This window comes from Pistacia vera, unplaced genomic scaffold (genome assembly GCF_008641045.1).
Source record: "Pistacia vera cultivar Batoury unplaced genomic scaffold, PisVer_v2 Contig1055, whole genome shotgun sequence".
NCBI classification, from domain to species: Eukaryota; Viridiplantae; Streptophyta; class Magnoliopsida; order Sapindales; family Anacardiaceae; genus Pistacia; species Pistacia vera.
Window position 1 is genome coordinate 103,907 of NW_022195088.1, and position 13,619 is coordinate 117,525.

A 13,619-nucleotide genomic window follows, 5' to 3' on the forward strand; every position below is an offset into this window, starting at 1 on the left:
ATAAATGGAAATGAAAATGGGAGTTGGAGTTTGGAGGAAATAATGAAGGCAAAAGTAGAAGGGTTGGAAAGTTAGCATATTAGATAGAGAAAGAGAAGGTATCCCTTTCTTTTCTTCAAGAATGAAAGGTTTAAACACTAAGCAAACAATCTAAACTACTCTCTCTATATCTATCTATCTCCATCTCATCTTTCTTCTTCATATTCCTAAACTCTTTCTTTCTCTACTACCCAAAAGCCTCTCCTTTTGTTTCCCTTTTTTTTTTTTTTTTTTTTTTCTCTTGCAGGGAAACTAAGAAAGGCCTGAACCTGATGTTGCTAAAACAACCCAACAAGTCTTCTTTTAGAGAGTCTCTCAAAGCTCTTGAAGCTGATATACAACATGCCAATAGCTTGTAAGTTCTTTGATTATGTTATTGTGCCATTTACTGTATTTGGAATGGAAATTTTTATAGTATCAAAGCTACAGAAATTGTTTGCATTTTATTTACAATGTCCTGAAATAGTAAAAAGATCAAAGTTCTGGTTTTGTTCCTTCCTGTTTTGCTTTTTAATAGTGATTGTCTTGATCAAATTTTGGTGGTTGGATGGAATTTCTTTATTAAGGTAGGTAAAGTTTCAGAATTTGATTATTGTCAGAGATGGCTTTTATTAAGTGCCTAGAATTTAGAAATGACATTAGTACATTTAGATTATAGCTTCCAAAATTCATATACAGTTTTGCATTTTGATTGCCAAGTTTTGTCGTGGAGTTTGGTTGAGTCTCAAATTTGTTACTTTTGGTATAATTTTATGTTTCCCTTAGCAAGTGTGAACCAAGAAGGGTTTATTGGTCTCTAAGTTTCGGTTGGGATTTTTGCAGGGCGGCTGCTATACCAAAAGATTATGGCGGGGAATATGTTCAGATGAGATTATCATATAGCCCATTTGCACCCTTAGTTCTGTTTTTAATTGAATGGATGGATTATAGTTGTACAGATAGCCTCCCCAGTTACTTAGGCCTGCTCCACATACTAGTTTACAAGGTGGGTAAAAGTTATTTGTAGTTAGTTATAATTAGGTTGATGATTTTCCAAATATGTGAGGATAAACAAGTGTATACTTTTCCTTTATCTTTGATTTTGCGTTTATTGAAATGAAGCTCTTCATATATATATATATATATATATATATATATCCAGGTTTATGTTGATGGAATGCCAACATTGTCCTCAAAAGAAAGGAACGCTTCTCTAAGGGAATTTTATGGTCCTTCTCTACACTCTTGACTTCTTGTTCATTAATATTCAATTTCCTTTCTCCTGTTTTTCCACTTACGTTCGAATGCATTTAAATTGCTGTTGCAGCTGTTATCTATCCTTCACTTAGGCAACTTGAAGGTGAATTTATTGAGCTGGAAGAAAACAATAAGAGAAACCGATGTACAGAAGTTTCAAGTGGGAGGAGAATTGAAGACAGAAGAAAGCTATCTGATAAAGATTTAGAGAGAGACAATGAGTGTGGAATATGCATGGAAAATTGCACTAAGATGGTACTACCTTACTGCGGGCATTCATTGTGCATAAGTTGCTTCCATGACTGGTACCCTCGATTCTCATTTCTACAATTCCCCTTTTAATAGATAATTCAAAAAATATTTCACATAAAGAGATTGATAAATTATAGTACAAATATTTTACACCATAATGTACTCTGTTGTTGAACTACAGGAATATGCGATCTCAGTCCTGCCCTTTTTGTCGTGGTGGCCTAAAGAGAGTAAGCTCTAAAGATTTATGGGTTCTCATTAGCAACATTGATGTCATTGACACAGTTACTATTGCAAAGGAAAACCTGAGGTGTTTCTACCTTTATATAGAGAATTTGCCCCACATAACACCTGAAACACATCCATATGTACATGATTACATGATCTGACTTACAGAGGAAGGGTGAAGTAGTGAATTATGGTATGTGCTGGCCACCCATTGTTCATAGAGTATGGTTATGGGGAAGTTTGATCTCATTTACCTTGGCTGGTTGAAGAACTATTTAGTTGTAGATGTATATAATTAACTGAGCGTCTGGATTCCTAGTTTATGAATATGGCGCTGAAAAGCAGGCAGCTTTGATGATGCACGATGTACCATTATGAGCAGCTTGAACGAAAACAAAGATTATATACCAACGAGTATATGGCAGTAGCAACAAATGTAAATATAAAGAATAAGGTATGCTTGGCATTCACCTCAGCTTTTTGGAACCTGAGTGTTGGAATGAACATGCAAGGAAACTGCATCATAGTTGGTTTCTGCTTATATCAGATGATGTATAACTAATACCATATATCAAATGTATTGTCTTTCCCCCCTTCTCTTGATTGAATGAAGAATTACTATGATGCATTACGATTAGAATGCTTTGTACCATAAGTGGAGCATCACTGCAATCTCAGCAATGCAAGATGACTAGTCATCAATCAATAGTTTTCGCCAAAATGTAGCTCCATGGTTAAATGGTAAATACACATGGGCGGTTAATATCTCACTATGGTTTCTGATGGAACAAGCTGTGATTTTCAAGTAGAAATTCGGTTGCTTTGGTGATTACATAATGTAGTTTAATACCTTGTAAGATTTCTTTGGTATATACTTACCTTGTAATGGACTACTAGTGAATAAATACTCATTATTTTCTTAACCACAAGTTTAAGTTTTTGCTTATATGTTAAGCTGAGTTTAATTTGGTTATCTTATATTACATTTACTGCTGCTTTAAGAAACTTTTACCCAAGGTTCTGTTCTCAGATTCTGCTTAACTTGTGTTCTTGTAAAGCTGAGATTATTTGGTCATGGACATATAGGCTTCACAGTCATAATAAGAGGCCAATTTGGCTCAAATATCAAAATAGAGGCTACATCAGGAGTCCAAGGATAAAATATAACTCCCAATTTTTTTATTTTTTTATTTATTTTTTTTTTGTGGTGGGGGTGTGATGTAAACCCAGAATTGTACTGGTGTACAACAATAGAATCACAGATGTCAAGGGGCTATTATTGTGTGGTACATAGCCATCAATAAAAAAAGACAAGGAATAAAAATGATGAAAACAAATTCAAGCTAGAAGGCCTCTAAACAGGTGCCACAATGTAGGGAATGGGGCATTGCCATATTCCCAGAATAAAATTTTGATTGCATTATTCAGCATCTTGATGATGGTGCTAGTTACATTACAAGAAGAAGGTAGTAAAAAAAATAAAAATCTAAAAGGAATAAAACAGGTAAGAACAAACGCTCACACCCTGAAGCATCATAGGAGAGAGCACAAGAGCAGAGGCTATATTCTTAACTTTTAATTAAACTAATAAAAAGCAACACCCCACTTAATTGAAGTTGCATGGAGTTCATCCTCCCAATTTGTTTATAACCAATCATGCTTACCCTCTCTTTAAGTAAATAATTCTCTTCCAGATAAAGTAGTTGTTAGTGGGCATTTCCTTTTACAGCCATTCAGGTTTTTTATTTTTTGTTTTTGTTTTTTCAATGTCTTTCTCTACCCCACTTCCAAAAAGTATACCTTTTAGCCATCATTATTCAAAGTTGAAATCCCCACAATAAAACAAAGATATTTTGCGAATGAAATGAACTTGTGAAATAGAAAATGGATTACATCCCACTAATCACCTTCATTATCATCTACTACTTAGTCCTTGACAAATCATTTGGTTCAGTGGGTAACGGCTGTGGATACTTTACGGCTGTGGATACTTTACTCTGTTTGCTGCTCACGAGTTAATGAATGATTAGCGCAGAGAAATCATTCTTTAAAAATGGAGTTTCACAGAAGATGCCACTATCATGCCCTTTTTTTTTTTTTTTTTTAAAAGAATAGGACGAAGTCACCTTATTGTGCCTTCCTCCCAATTTTATTACCAGGCCTCACTTTTGGCTGAGGAAAGCCGTGGAACAACACTGGAAAACAAACTGGAAAACATAAACATCAAAACGAAACCAAACAACCAACATATGGAAAGAACCATCTGGAACCAGACTCCCAAAATCAAGTTAACCGTCTGAGCTGAGGCAAACCCGCCTTGTCCATCCGAAGCATGCCTTTCAACTCCCTAGGTAACGACATAAACTCCAGAAATGTGATAGAATTACCTTCCTCTCCCCGTCGAGCGAGGAAGTCAGCTGCAGTATTCCCTTCGCGGAATTGATGAGTGATGGTGAAATGAACTTCTCTTAACAGTGTCAAAAGCTCATCCCAGTAGTCCCATAAATACCAAGCCGTGCACGTGCGACTACTCAACCAGGAAACAACCAAAGTGGAATCACTCTCGATATTCAACTGATTAAAACCCAGCTCTTTACACAGAGAAACACCCGCAATTAACGCTTTCAATTTAGCTTCATTATTAGTTCCCTGCCCGAAATAAGAAGAGAAAGCCCCTTTAAAGTTCCCTAGCATATCTCGAATGACACCTCCTCCCCCACAGTTGCCCGGATTGCCCCGGCAACCGCCATCAACATTCAGTTTAATCCACCCGTCGGCCGGTTTCCTCCAATAAATCAACATCGGAATATTCCGTGACCTCCCCACATAAGGCACTTCAAGATCCCGTAGTATAACCTCATCCCTCGCAGATATCGGCCACTGTTTCACCATCAGAGAGGATATTTTACGTATCCAAACTCTCACTGCCAACCATACACTTTCCGCTGATTCAGCTGAATTTTCCATGTGAGCTTTGCAACGACGTCTCCAGAGGCGCCAGGAAATGATAGAGGGAATGAGACCGAGAAGGACCCCTCTGTGGCTCGACTTCGTTGCCGAATTAAACCACTGCATTACAGTCAACCACCAAGGAAGACCCTGAACATATTTAATACCCAGCATGATGGCTGCCTTTTTCCATACCTCCGCAGCAATACTCCCATTACAAAGTACATGATTTAATGTTTCAATGTGTCCCTGAGCACAGCAATTACACCGAGATGCCAACGGGATTCCAAGCCTTTGCACCCGAGCGTCCAGCGCTAACCCATTAAACCGAGCTTTCTACATGCATACAGAGATTTTTCGCGGAAGAGAGTGATGCCAGATCCAGCCCATGCCAAGATGCTCAGTTCCTTTCACACGTATAAGGTCCCACGCAGAAGCCGACGTGAAAACTCCCTTAACCTCTGGTTTCCAAATGGTAATATCTGTTCCCACCTTACCAGCCACCACTCCATTCATTATTTCCTCTGTTTTGTCAATTCCGACAAGATCCACCAGAACATTCTCATCCCATGAGCCATCAATCCAAACATCTTTGATCTTGAGCTGAGAGTGCCCTGATTCACGACTAGCACCTAAAGGTCCACTTGCTAGCCACCTATCAAACCAAAATGAAGAACTGCCCTCTCTAACCTTAACAAGCACATTTTCGGCCACATCAAGAAACACCTTCATAATAGACTTCCAGAAACGGGAAGCATTTCTTCTGGTCTCAGCTAAAAAAATGTGGCCGTGTTTCACATATTTTGCCCGGAAGAACTTGGTCCAAAGGTTATCAACAGTAACCAATCTCCAAGCGAATTTCATGTGAAGTGCCCGCTGCACCTCATGAAAATTCCTGATGCCAAGACCCCCTTCCTTGTATGGTTTGCATATCCTATCCCAAGCACACCACTTCATTTTTTGTTTCCCATTCGTATCACCCCAGAAAAATGTCGCCATCAAAGAATTAAGTCTACTAAAAACCTTCATTGGCACATTTAAAACTGCCAAGAGATGTGTTGACATACATGTTAACACATGTTTCATGAGTGTAAGCCTACCACCTTGAGAAAGAAGTTTTGACTTCCAACCAGCAATTCTCCTCCTGACTTTCTCCACGAGCGGTTCCAAATGCCTAGATGTAAGTCGACCAGAAACCATGGGGACACCCAAATAAGTGAACGGAAACTTTCCTTCCACAAAGCTTGTCGTTCGCATTAGAATACGTCTCCGGGCAATCGTAATGGACTTTGAGAAATAGACAGCCGATTTTTCCTTATTGATAAGCTGCCCTGACCACTTCTCATAAACTTCCAAAATATTTAACATTCTTTGAACAGATCGTTTACCCCCATTCACAAACACTAAGAGATCATCAGCATAGAGAAGGTGAGATACCAAAGGCGCACCCACTGGATGTGAGTAACCTCTAATACGACCCTCTTCAAAATTCTTACAAAGTAATCTAGACAGAACCTCTTCCATAATAATAAATAAATATGGAGAAAGTGGGTCACCTTGCCTTAGACCCCGAGCTGGCTTAAAGAAACCTTTTGACGTCCCATTCATCATAATAGAGAACCAGGGGGATGTAACACATTCCCTGACAAGGTTACAAACCTGAGAGGAAAACCCAAAGGATGTTAGCACATTTAACAGGAATTTCCAGTCCACACGATCATAGGCTTTAGCCATATCAATCTTCACCATAATGTTTCCACCCTTTGTTTTCTTATTCAGAGAATGAACCAATTCTTGTGCTAGGGTAATATTCTCAAAAATGCTGCGGCCGGGAATAAAAGCTCCTTGTTCCTGAGAAATCAACTGTGTTAAAAACGAAGTCATCCTATGAACTATCACTTTTGAGAAAATCTTGTACGCGACAGAACAAAGGCTAATCGGCCGAAACTTATCAAAACTCTTAGGCTTCTCTACCTTCGGAATCAACACCAAGTAAGATGCCGTATAAAATCTAGGTAACTAGTACCCGAAAAGAAATCCTTTGCAACATCGAGTACATCCTCCTTGATCAGATCCCAACAACTTAGATAGAAACCCAAACCAAAACCGTCCGGTCCAGGTGAGCTCTCTTTCGGTATAGATTTCAGCGCAGCCAAAACCTCTGTCTCTGTCGGGGCTAAAACCAGTGCCAAATTATTTTCCTCAGATACAGACTTCTGGATAAGAGGAGTCAGATCCACCTGTTCCGCCAAAGAAGGATTTGAGAGAAAATCTTGGAAATATTTTAAAGCTCCTTGATGCACCTGCTCCGTAGAATTCAGACTCGTACCATTCTCTAGCCGCATGTGTGAAATGACATTGCTTTTCCTCTGTTGATTAACAACTGCATGAAAAAACTTAGAATTTTGATCACCTTCTGAAAGCCATTTCTGTTTCGCCAATTGAGAAAGCCGAAGTTCTTCACGTTTTTCCCAAATATCCAATTCAAGTTTTGTAACCAAGTAATCACATTCAACTTCTTTATCATAACGCCCTTGTAAATGGCTGTCTAACACCTCCAATCTCTCCCCCAATTCTTTAATATTCTGCCCAACGTGCCCAAACACTTTCTTGTTCCACGCCCGTAACGCAAGCTTCGTTTTCTTTAATTTCTCCGCCAACCGATGTAAACCCACAAAAATAGTAGGTTCCTTCCAAACTTCTTCAACACATCTCCTGAAATCTGTATGGGTAACCCACATATTTTGAAATCGAAATGGATGAGGACCGTAGCCTACCTCTTGCTTTTGGACATGAATGAGCATAGGACAATGATCCAAAGTCTTCCGATTAAGGTACTCGAAGCAAGCTGAAGGAAATTGTTGGCATAATGTATATTAATCAGAGCTCTATCAAGACGTGCCCAATTACGAGTATGCCCCTCATGGCCATTACACCATGAAAGGCGTCTTCCCGTAACCTGCATATCCAATAACCCACAGTGATCAATACAATTATTAAATTCTTCCATTGCCCTTATAGGCCTTGGATGACCCCCTACTCTTTCACTATCTTCCCGAATAACATTGAAATCCCCCACCACCAGCCATGGGTCTTCCTTAGAATCAACCAACTCCAAGCTTTGCCATAAATCTCTACGTTCAATACTATTGCACTTAGCATAGATAAAAGAAATGAAAAGGTTCTCTTCCCCACACCGAAAAATCCCTGAAATTGATTGGTTAGTCATAGATAACACCTCCCAATCACAATCATCACTCCAGAAAATCCAAATCTTACCGTTAACAACCGCATTACTACAATGGTTCGGTAACCCCAACACAAAGGCTAGACGACTCCTCTTATCATCCGTAGCAAAAGGTTCCAGAATTCCCACAATAGACACACCAAACTTCTTAACTAAACTTTTTAACCGATTACGAGAACTACCTAGCCCTCGCAGATTCCAAACCAAAATCTTTTTAATCATAAATCGAGTTTGGAAGGGCGGGATAAAACCCGTTGGGATTGTCTCACTGTATGTTTTTTTGATTCCATCTTACGGCTCGTTTGCTTACTCTCCGGCTCCGAATTATACTGTTTTTGTCTAGCTAGTGCACTCGGTTCATCTTCACCCTCCGATCTGAAAGTGTCCCATGATTGTCCTCCCTTCCGACAACCTCCTTTCTATTTTCGCTCCTCGTCCTACCTTCCACTTCTCGAACTTCGGAAATTAGATCAGTGTTACCCCCCTCATACGAACCTTGGTGCGGATCATCTTCCTGAACCAGCAACCTCACCATTGTACTACCTGCATTCAACTTCTCCTCCCTACGTTCCCCCTCTTGTCCCTGCAAAGGATCTGACTCTTCGTTAATCACTGGTTCCACACTAGCTGCATCCGCCAGTTCGACCTCTGCGGCAGAGTTGTTTTGTGCCACAGCCCTATATTCTGAGACCTGTGACGTAGGCATGTCCTTTCGAGACTTCTCTGCAATACCATCTCCAACCAAAGATGATATTTGGTCAATCTCTGGGACCTCGTTCTGTCTCCCTTTGTCAGACCGCACCAGATTTCCTGTCTCTAATCTATCCACAACACGCTCTGTCTCCCTATTTTTCTCACTTGTTTTCCTTTCCTCACTGACTTTTTCTTTCCAAACCTGCTGGTACTGGATCAATGATCTATTATTTTTTTCCTCTCCTGCCTTCCGTCCAGCCTCCCGTATCCGACAAACCACTTTTGTATGCCCCTGTCTACAGCACTTGGTGCAGTAAAAACCTGGTTTTTCATACCTGACTTCTTGCCAAATATTTCTATTTGCTGACACGGTAATAGGGAACCCTTTGATAGGCTCCTCCTTGAGATTCATTTCAACACACAACCTTGCACCCGTAGCTCTCGTTTTATTCAATGTAGCATTATCAGTTCCAAGGAAACGGCCAAACCGAGTTGCTAGAATTTGAAGACAATCCCTTCTGTACAGATGCATCGGCAAACCTGGTAAGAATATCCATTGAGGAGCCAAAGGAGATTCCTTCTCAAGGTCAAAGTCCCTAGTCCATTTGAATAGCCGAAATGGGTTCCCCTCCACAGATCTTCCTTCCCGTGTCCAACCGTGATAAAATCACGTTCATTTTTCATGTGAATTAAGATATGGTAGTCATCCATGAAACTAATCTGTGGGATCTCTATCAGACCCCAGTTTTTCACCACATGCAGACGTAACTTGTCAATGGAAGGCCTCACTCTCATGAATTTCATCACTAAGGCAAACTTCAAATCTTCCGCAGCCTTCACCATCTCTGAATCCGAAAACACAAAGCCCAACTCTCCATCAATATCCACCGGAAAACGCATTGGTAACTTGAATGATGAGTTTTCTGCATGTTTAGAAACCTTGTCTGTAAGTTGAGAAACTGCCTGAGCATATGAAAAATTCACAAGATCACTAAAACCGCCGTTCCCCGCCGATGGCAAAGCCATCAGAGGGGCAGCGCACGCCTTGAAAAGGCAACCCTAGGAGCGTACGCACCCAGACTAGGAAATCCGAGATTCTCGGACTTTCCCTAACCAGCGAAATCTTTTTTCCAAAACAGAGAGAATTTATAATTTCAGCCCCGGTCCTCGAAAAATATGGAGTAAGCCCACTATCATGCCCTTGATTTTTAAGTTTATTTTCTTTAAGGCTTGGCTGGCATCGTGGCCTCATTCCATGACATATATTTTATAGAGATTGCGCAAGTGATTTGGTAAAATTCAGAATAATACTTTGCATTACAACGAGTCTTAATATATTACAAGACTACGGCTAATTAAGGAATGTACAACCATAAACAGAGCTACAGTTATTTAAGGAATATACAATCAAAGAATATAGAGTTGCTATACAAAGGTATTAACAAAGAGGAAATCACAGATAAACGTGATTTATGTAGGTTCCCTTATACGACCCCTCAAAATGGACGTTCCATCAGCAACGTTGATTTTTCCACATAACAAGTTGAATCGAGACCGAGCAAGAGGCTTTGTCAGTAAATCAGCAAGTTGGTCATCCGTGTGAACATGGGCAACACGCAATTTTCCACGACTAACAAAGTCACGAACAAAGTGAAGATCGATAGCAATATGTTTCATCCTGGAATGCATGACAGGGTTGAGACTAAGCTGGGTTACGCCAACGTTATCACAGAGAAGTAGCGGTGGTTCACGTAACATAAGCCCAAGTTCATCAAGAAGATATTTTATCCAAGCTATATCTGAAGCTGTAGTGGCCAATGCACGATACTCTACTTCCGTAGCGGAGCGAGCCACGGCCTTCTGCTTCCTAGTGCGCCAGCTAATGGGATTATTGCCCAGAAAAATTATATAAGCCGTGGTAGACTTACGATCATCAAGATCACCACCCCAGTCAGCATCAGAGAAGCCTCTAAGCACTGGGTTTGATTGTCGACGCAGTAGGAGACCAAAGTGAATGGTCTGCTTGACATAGCGCATGAGTCGTTTAACATGTTGCTAGTGTGTGACCGTTGGTTTGTGCATGAACTGAGCAAGTCAATTGACTGCAAAACCGAGGTCTGGGCGAGTGAGCGAGAGGTACTGAAGGGAGCCAATTGTGCGTCTGTATTCAGTAGCTTCACAGTTAGCAGAACCATCATCAAGCATGAGCTTAGCAGTCACAGACATGGGGGTTTGAACTTCCTTAGCACCAGCCATCTTCAACCTGGTAAGGAGATCATGAATGTAACGGTTCTGAGAAAGAAACAGACCTTGCTGAACTGGAATAACTTCCACCCCGAGAAAATAATGCAGATCAGTGAGTTCCTTTAGAGAAAATTTTTCACCTAAAGATTTGACAACATGCTGCAAGAACTGGCTATTATTACAGGTGAGGATTAAATCATCAACGTACACCAGCACATATAGTAAAACTCCATCCTGATTGAAGATAAATAAGGAGCTGTCAGACTTGGAATTATAGAAACCCAATTCAAGAAGGCCGGAGCGCAATGCATTATACCAGGCTCTAGGCGCCTGCTTGAGACCATAAATGGATTTCTGGAGAGAACAAACATGATGAGGGTGGGACTGATCGATGAAGCCTGCAGGTTGCTACATAAATACTTGCTCAGTTAACTGGCCATGAAGAAACGCATTATTGACATCGATTTGCTTGAGGGGCCAATTGTTTGACAGAGCCAGTGAGAGAATGAGCCGAATGGTGGTCGGTTTTATAATAGGGCTGAAAGTCTCAGCATAATCGACACTTGGGCGTTGATTGAACCCCTTTGCTACAAGACGTGCCTTAAACCGATCCACTGTACCATCTGGATGACGCTTAATCCGAAACACCTATTTACAGCCAATTAAATTGGAAGCTGAAGGCTTAGGAACCAGTTTCCAAGTACCATGTGAGACTAATGCAGTAAATTCATCTGCCATGGCTTTACGCCACTTGGGGTCCTTGAGAGCCTGAGAGACACAAGTTGGTTCCAACGGTGGTGCAAGAGGATGCTTGGTAGCAACCAAGAGCTGCTTGGGACAGAAAATATTATTCTGAGCCCGAGTGACCATGGGATGAGTGCAAGTAGGAGGTGCAGGTGCTATGGGCAGAGGCGACTCCGAGGAGGGTGGATTACTAGTAGGAGAAGATGAGACCATACCTGGTGTAGGAGACGAAGTCACGGTTGCCGTGTCATCAGGCGCTGTAGGTGTAACAGGGTGATCATCCAATGGAACCATGCAAACCGGGGGAACATGAGTGGGATTGGAAGAAGGAGGACACGGTGTAGCAACTGTTGCAGGAACAGAGGTAGTCGCTTTTGTGAAGGGAAAAATGTTTTCATAAAAAATGACATGACGAGAGAGATAAATCTTACCCGTGTGAAGGTCCAGACATTGAAAAGCATGTTGAGACAGGGAGTAACCGAGAAAAACACAAGGTTGGGACTTGGGTTGAAATTTATTTGCACGATAGGGAACAAGCCAAGGGTAGCATTGACAGCCAAAGGTGCGCAACTTATGATAGTCTGGAACTCGTCCAAATAACACTTCAAAGGGACTTTGACATGAGTGTAATTGAGTAGGAAGACGATTAATAAGGTAAATTGCTGTGGCCAAGGCATATGACCAATAAGTGGAAGGAGCCGAGGCATGATGTAAAAGGGTCATTCCAGTTTCAACGATATGGCGATGGCGACGTTCGACAGTGCCATTTTGTTGGGGAGTATGCGGGGCTGTGGTGAAATGGCTAATGCCACGAGCAGCCAGAAGTAGTCTGAGTTTGATAAATTCACCACCGTTGTCGGAATAAAAATTTTTAATTTTTCCGGTGAATTGGTTTTCAACCATGGTGATAAATTGTTCAAAAATAGAAGACACATCCAACTTATTACGCATAGGATAAAACCAATAGTACTTTGTGAAATGATCAACAAGAAGTACATAATAGCGGTAGCCATCAACAGAAGGAACCGGGGATGGTCCCCAAACATCGGCATATAAGTATTCAAGAGGAGCATGGCTCGTAAGGGAAGTGACACTAAAGGGCAATCGGTGCGACTTATTACAATGACATGAAATACAAGACAATAAGGACTTAGAGGAGGACACAGGCAAGTTATAGCTACGGAGAAGAAATGATAAAAGCTTTGGAGCAGGGTGACCTAGCCGATGATGCCAACGATCAACTAAAGTACGAGTTCCAGCCAAAGTGACAGCATGAGCTTGAGGTGAGGACCGACATAGTTCCATAGGATAAACACCACCTTCGCATCTACCGCGCATGAGCACTGCTCCCGTCATCCGATCCTTCATAAGGTAAAAGGAGGGGTGAAATTTAACAATAACATTGTTATCATGAGTAAACTTGTGAACGGAGATTATTTTTTTTGTGAATAAGAGGCACATGCAGAGTTTCTTTTAAAGTAAGAGAGCAAGAAGGGGATGAAATGGTAGTGGAACCGATGTTAGCAACTTGCAAGCCTGTACCATCTCCAAGAACAACCTCATCTTGTCCATCATATTCTGAATGAATGGAGAGATTAGCCAAATCAGACGTAATGTTATGAGAAGCAGTGGAATCAAGAAGCCATTTGCCATTCAATGGAGCTGTAGAAGTAGTGCAGTTGGCAGCAGGTCGAGACTGCAGTTTGACACAATTCTTTGCAGTGTGACCGAGGTGATCACAGATTTGGCACACAACAAAGGACTTCTTTGAAGAAGCTTTGTTGGAGAAATTTTGTTTGGGACGATTCTTGTTTTTGAATCGAGGATTTGATGGCTTCCGTTGGGAGGAATTTGCAGTGACAACCAGGGTCGAAGAATTTCCGTCCATGCGTTTGAGATAGTGTTCATGATCGAGTAACAGATCATGCAACTCTGCAAAAGACAAGGCAGTTTCTCTCGTACGGATGGGAGCCACCATATCTCGAAA

At 41.1% G+C, this 13,619-nt stretch overlaps 1 protein-coding gene across 1 annotated transcript; it reads left to right on the forward strand.

The window, feature by feature from the left end:
- The first annotated feature begins 301 nt into the window (after positions 1-301).
- LOC116128564 (E3 ubiquitin-protein ligase AIRP2-like) lies at positions 302-2,660 on the forward strand. The gene is made up of 5 exons (XM_031414304.1): positions 302-394; positions 862-1,024; positions 1,181-1,247; positions 1,346-1,580; positions 1,709-2,660. The coding sequence occupies exons 1-5, from the start codon at positions 312-314 to the stop codon at positions 1,914-1,916; spliced, it is 756 nt and encodes a 251-aa protein (XP_031270164.1). The 5' UTR covers positions 302-311; the 3' UTR covers positions 1,917-2,660.
- Positions 2,661-13,619: the final 10,959 nt, after the last annotated feature.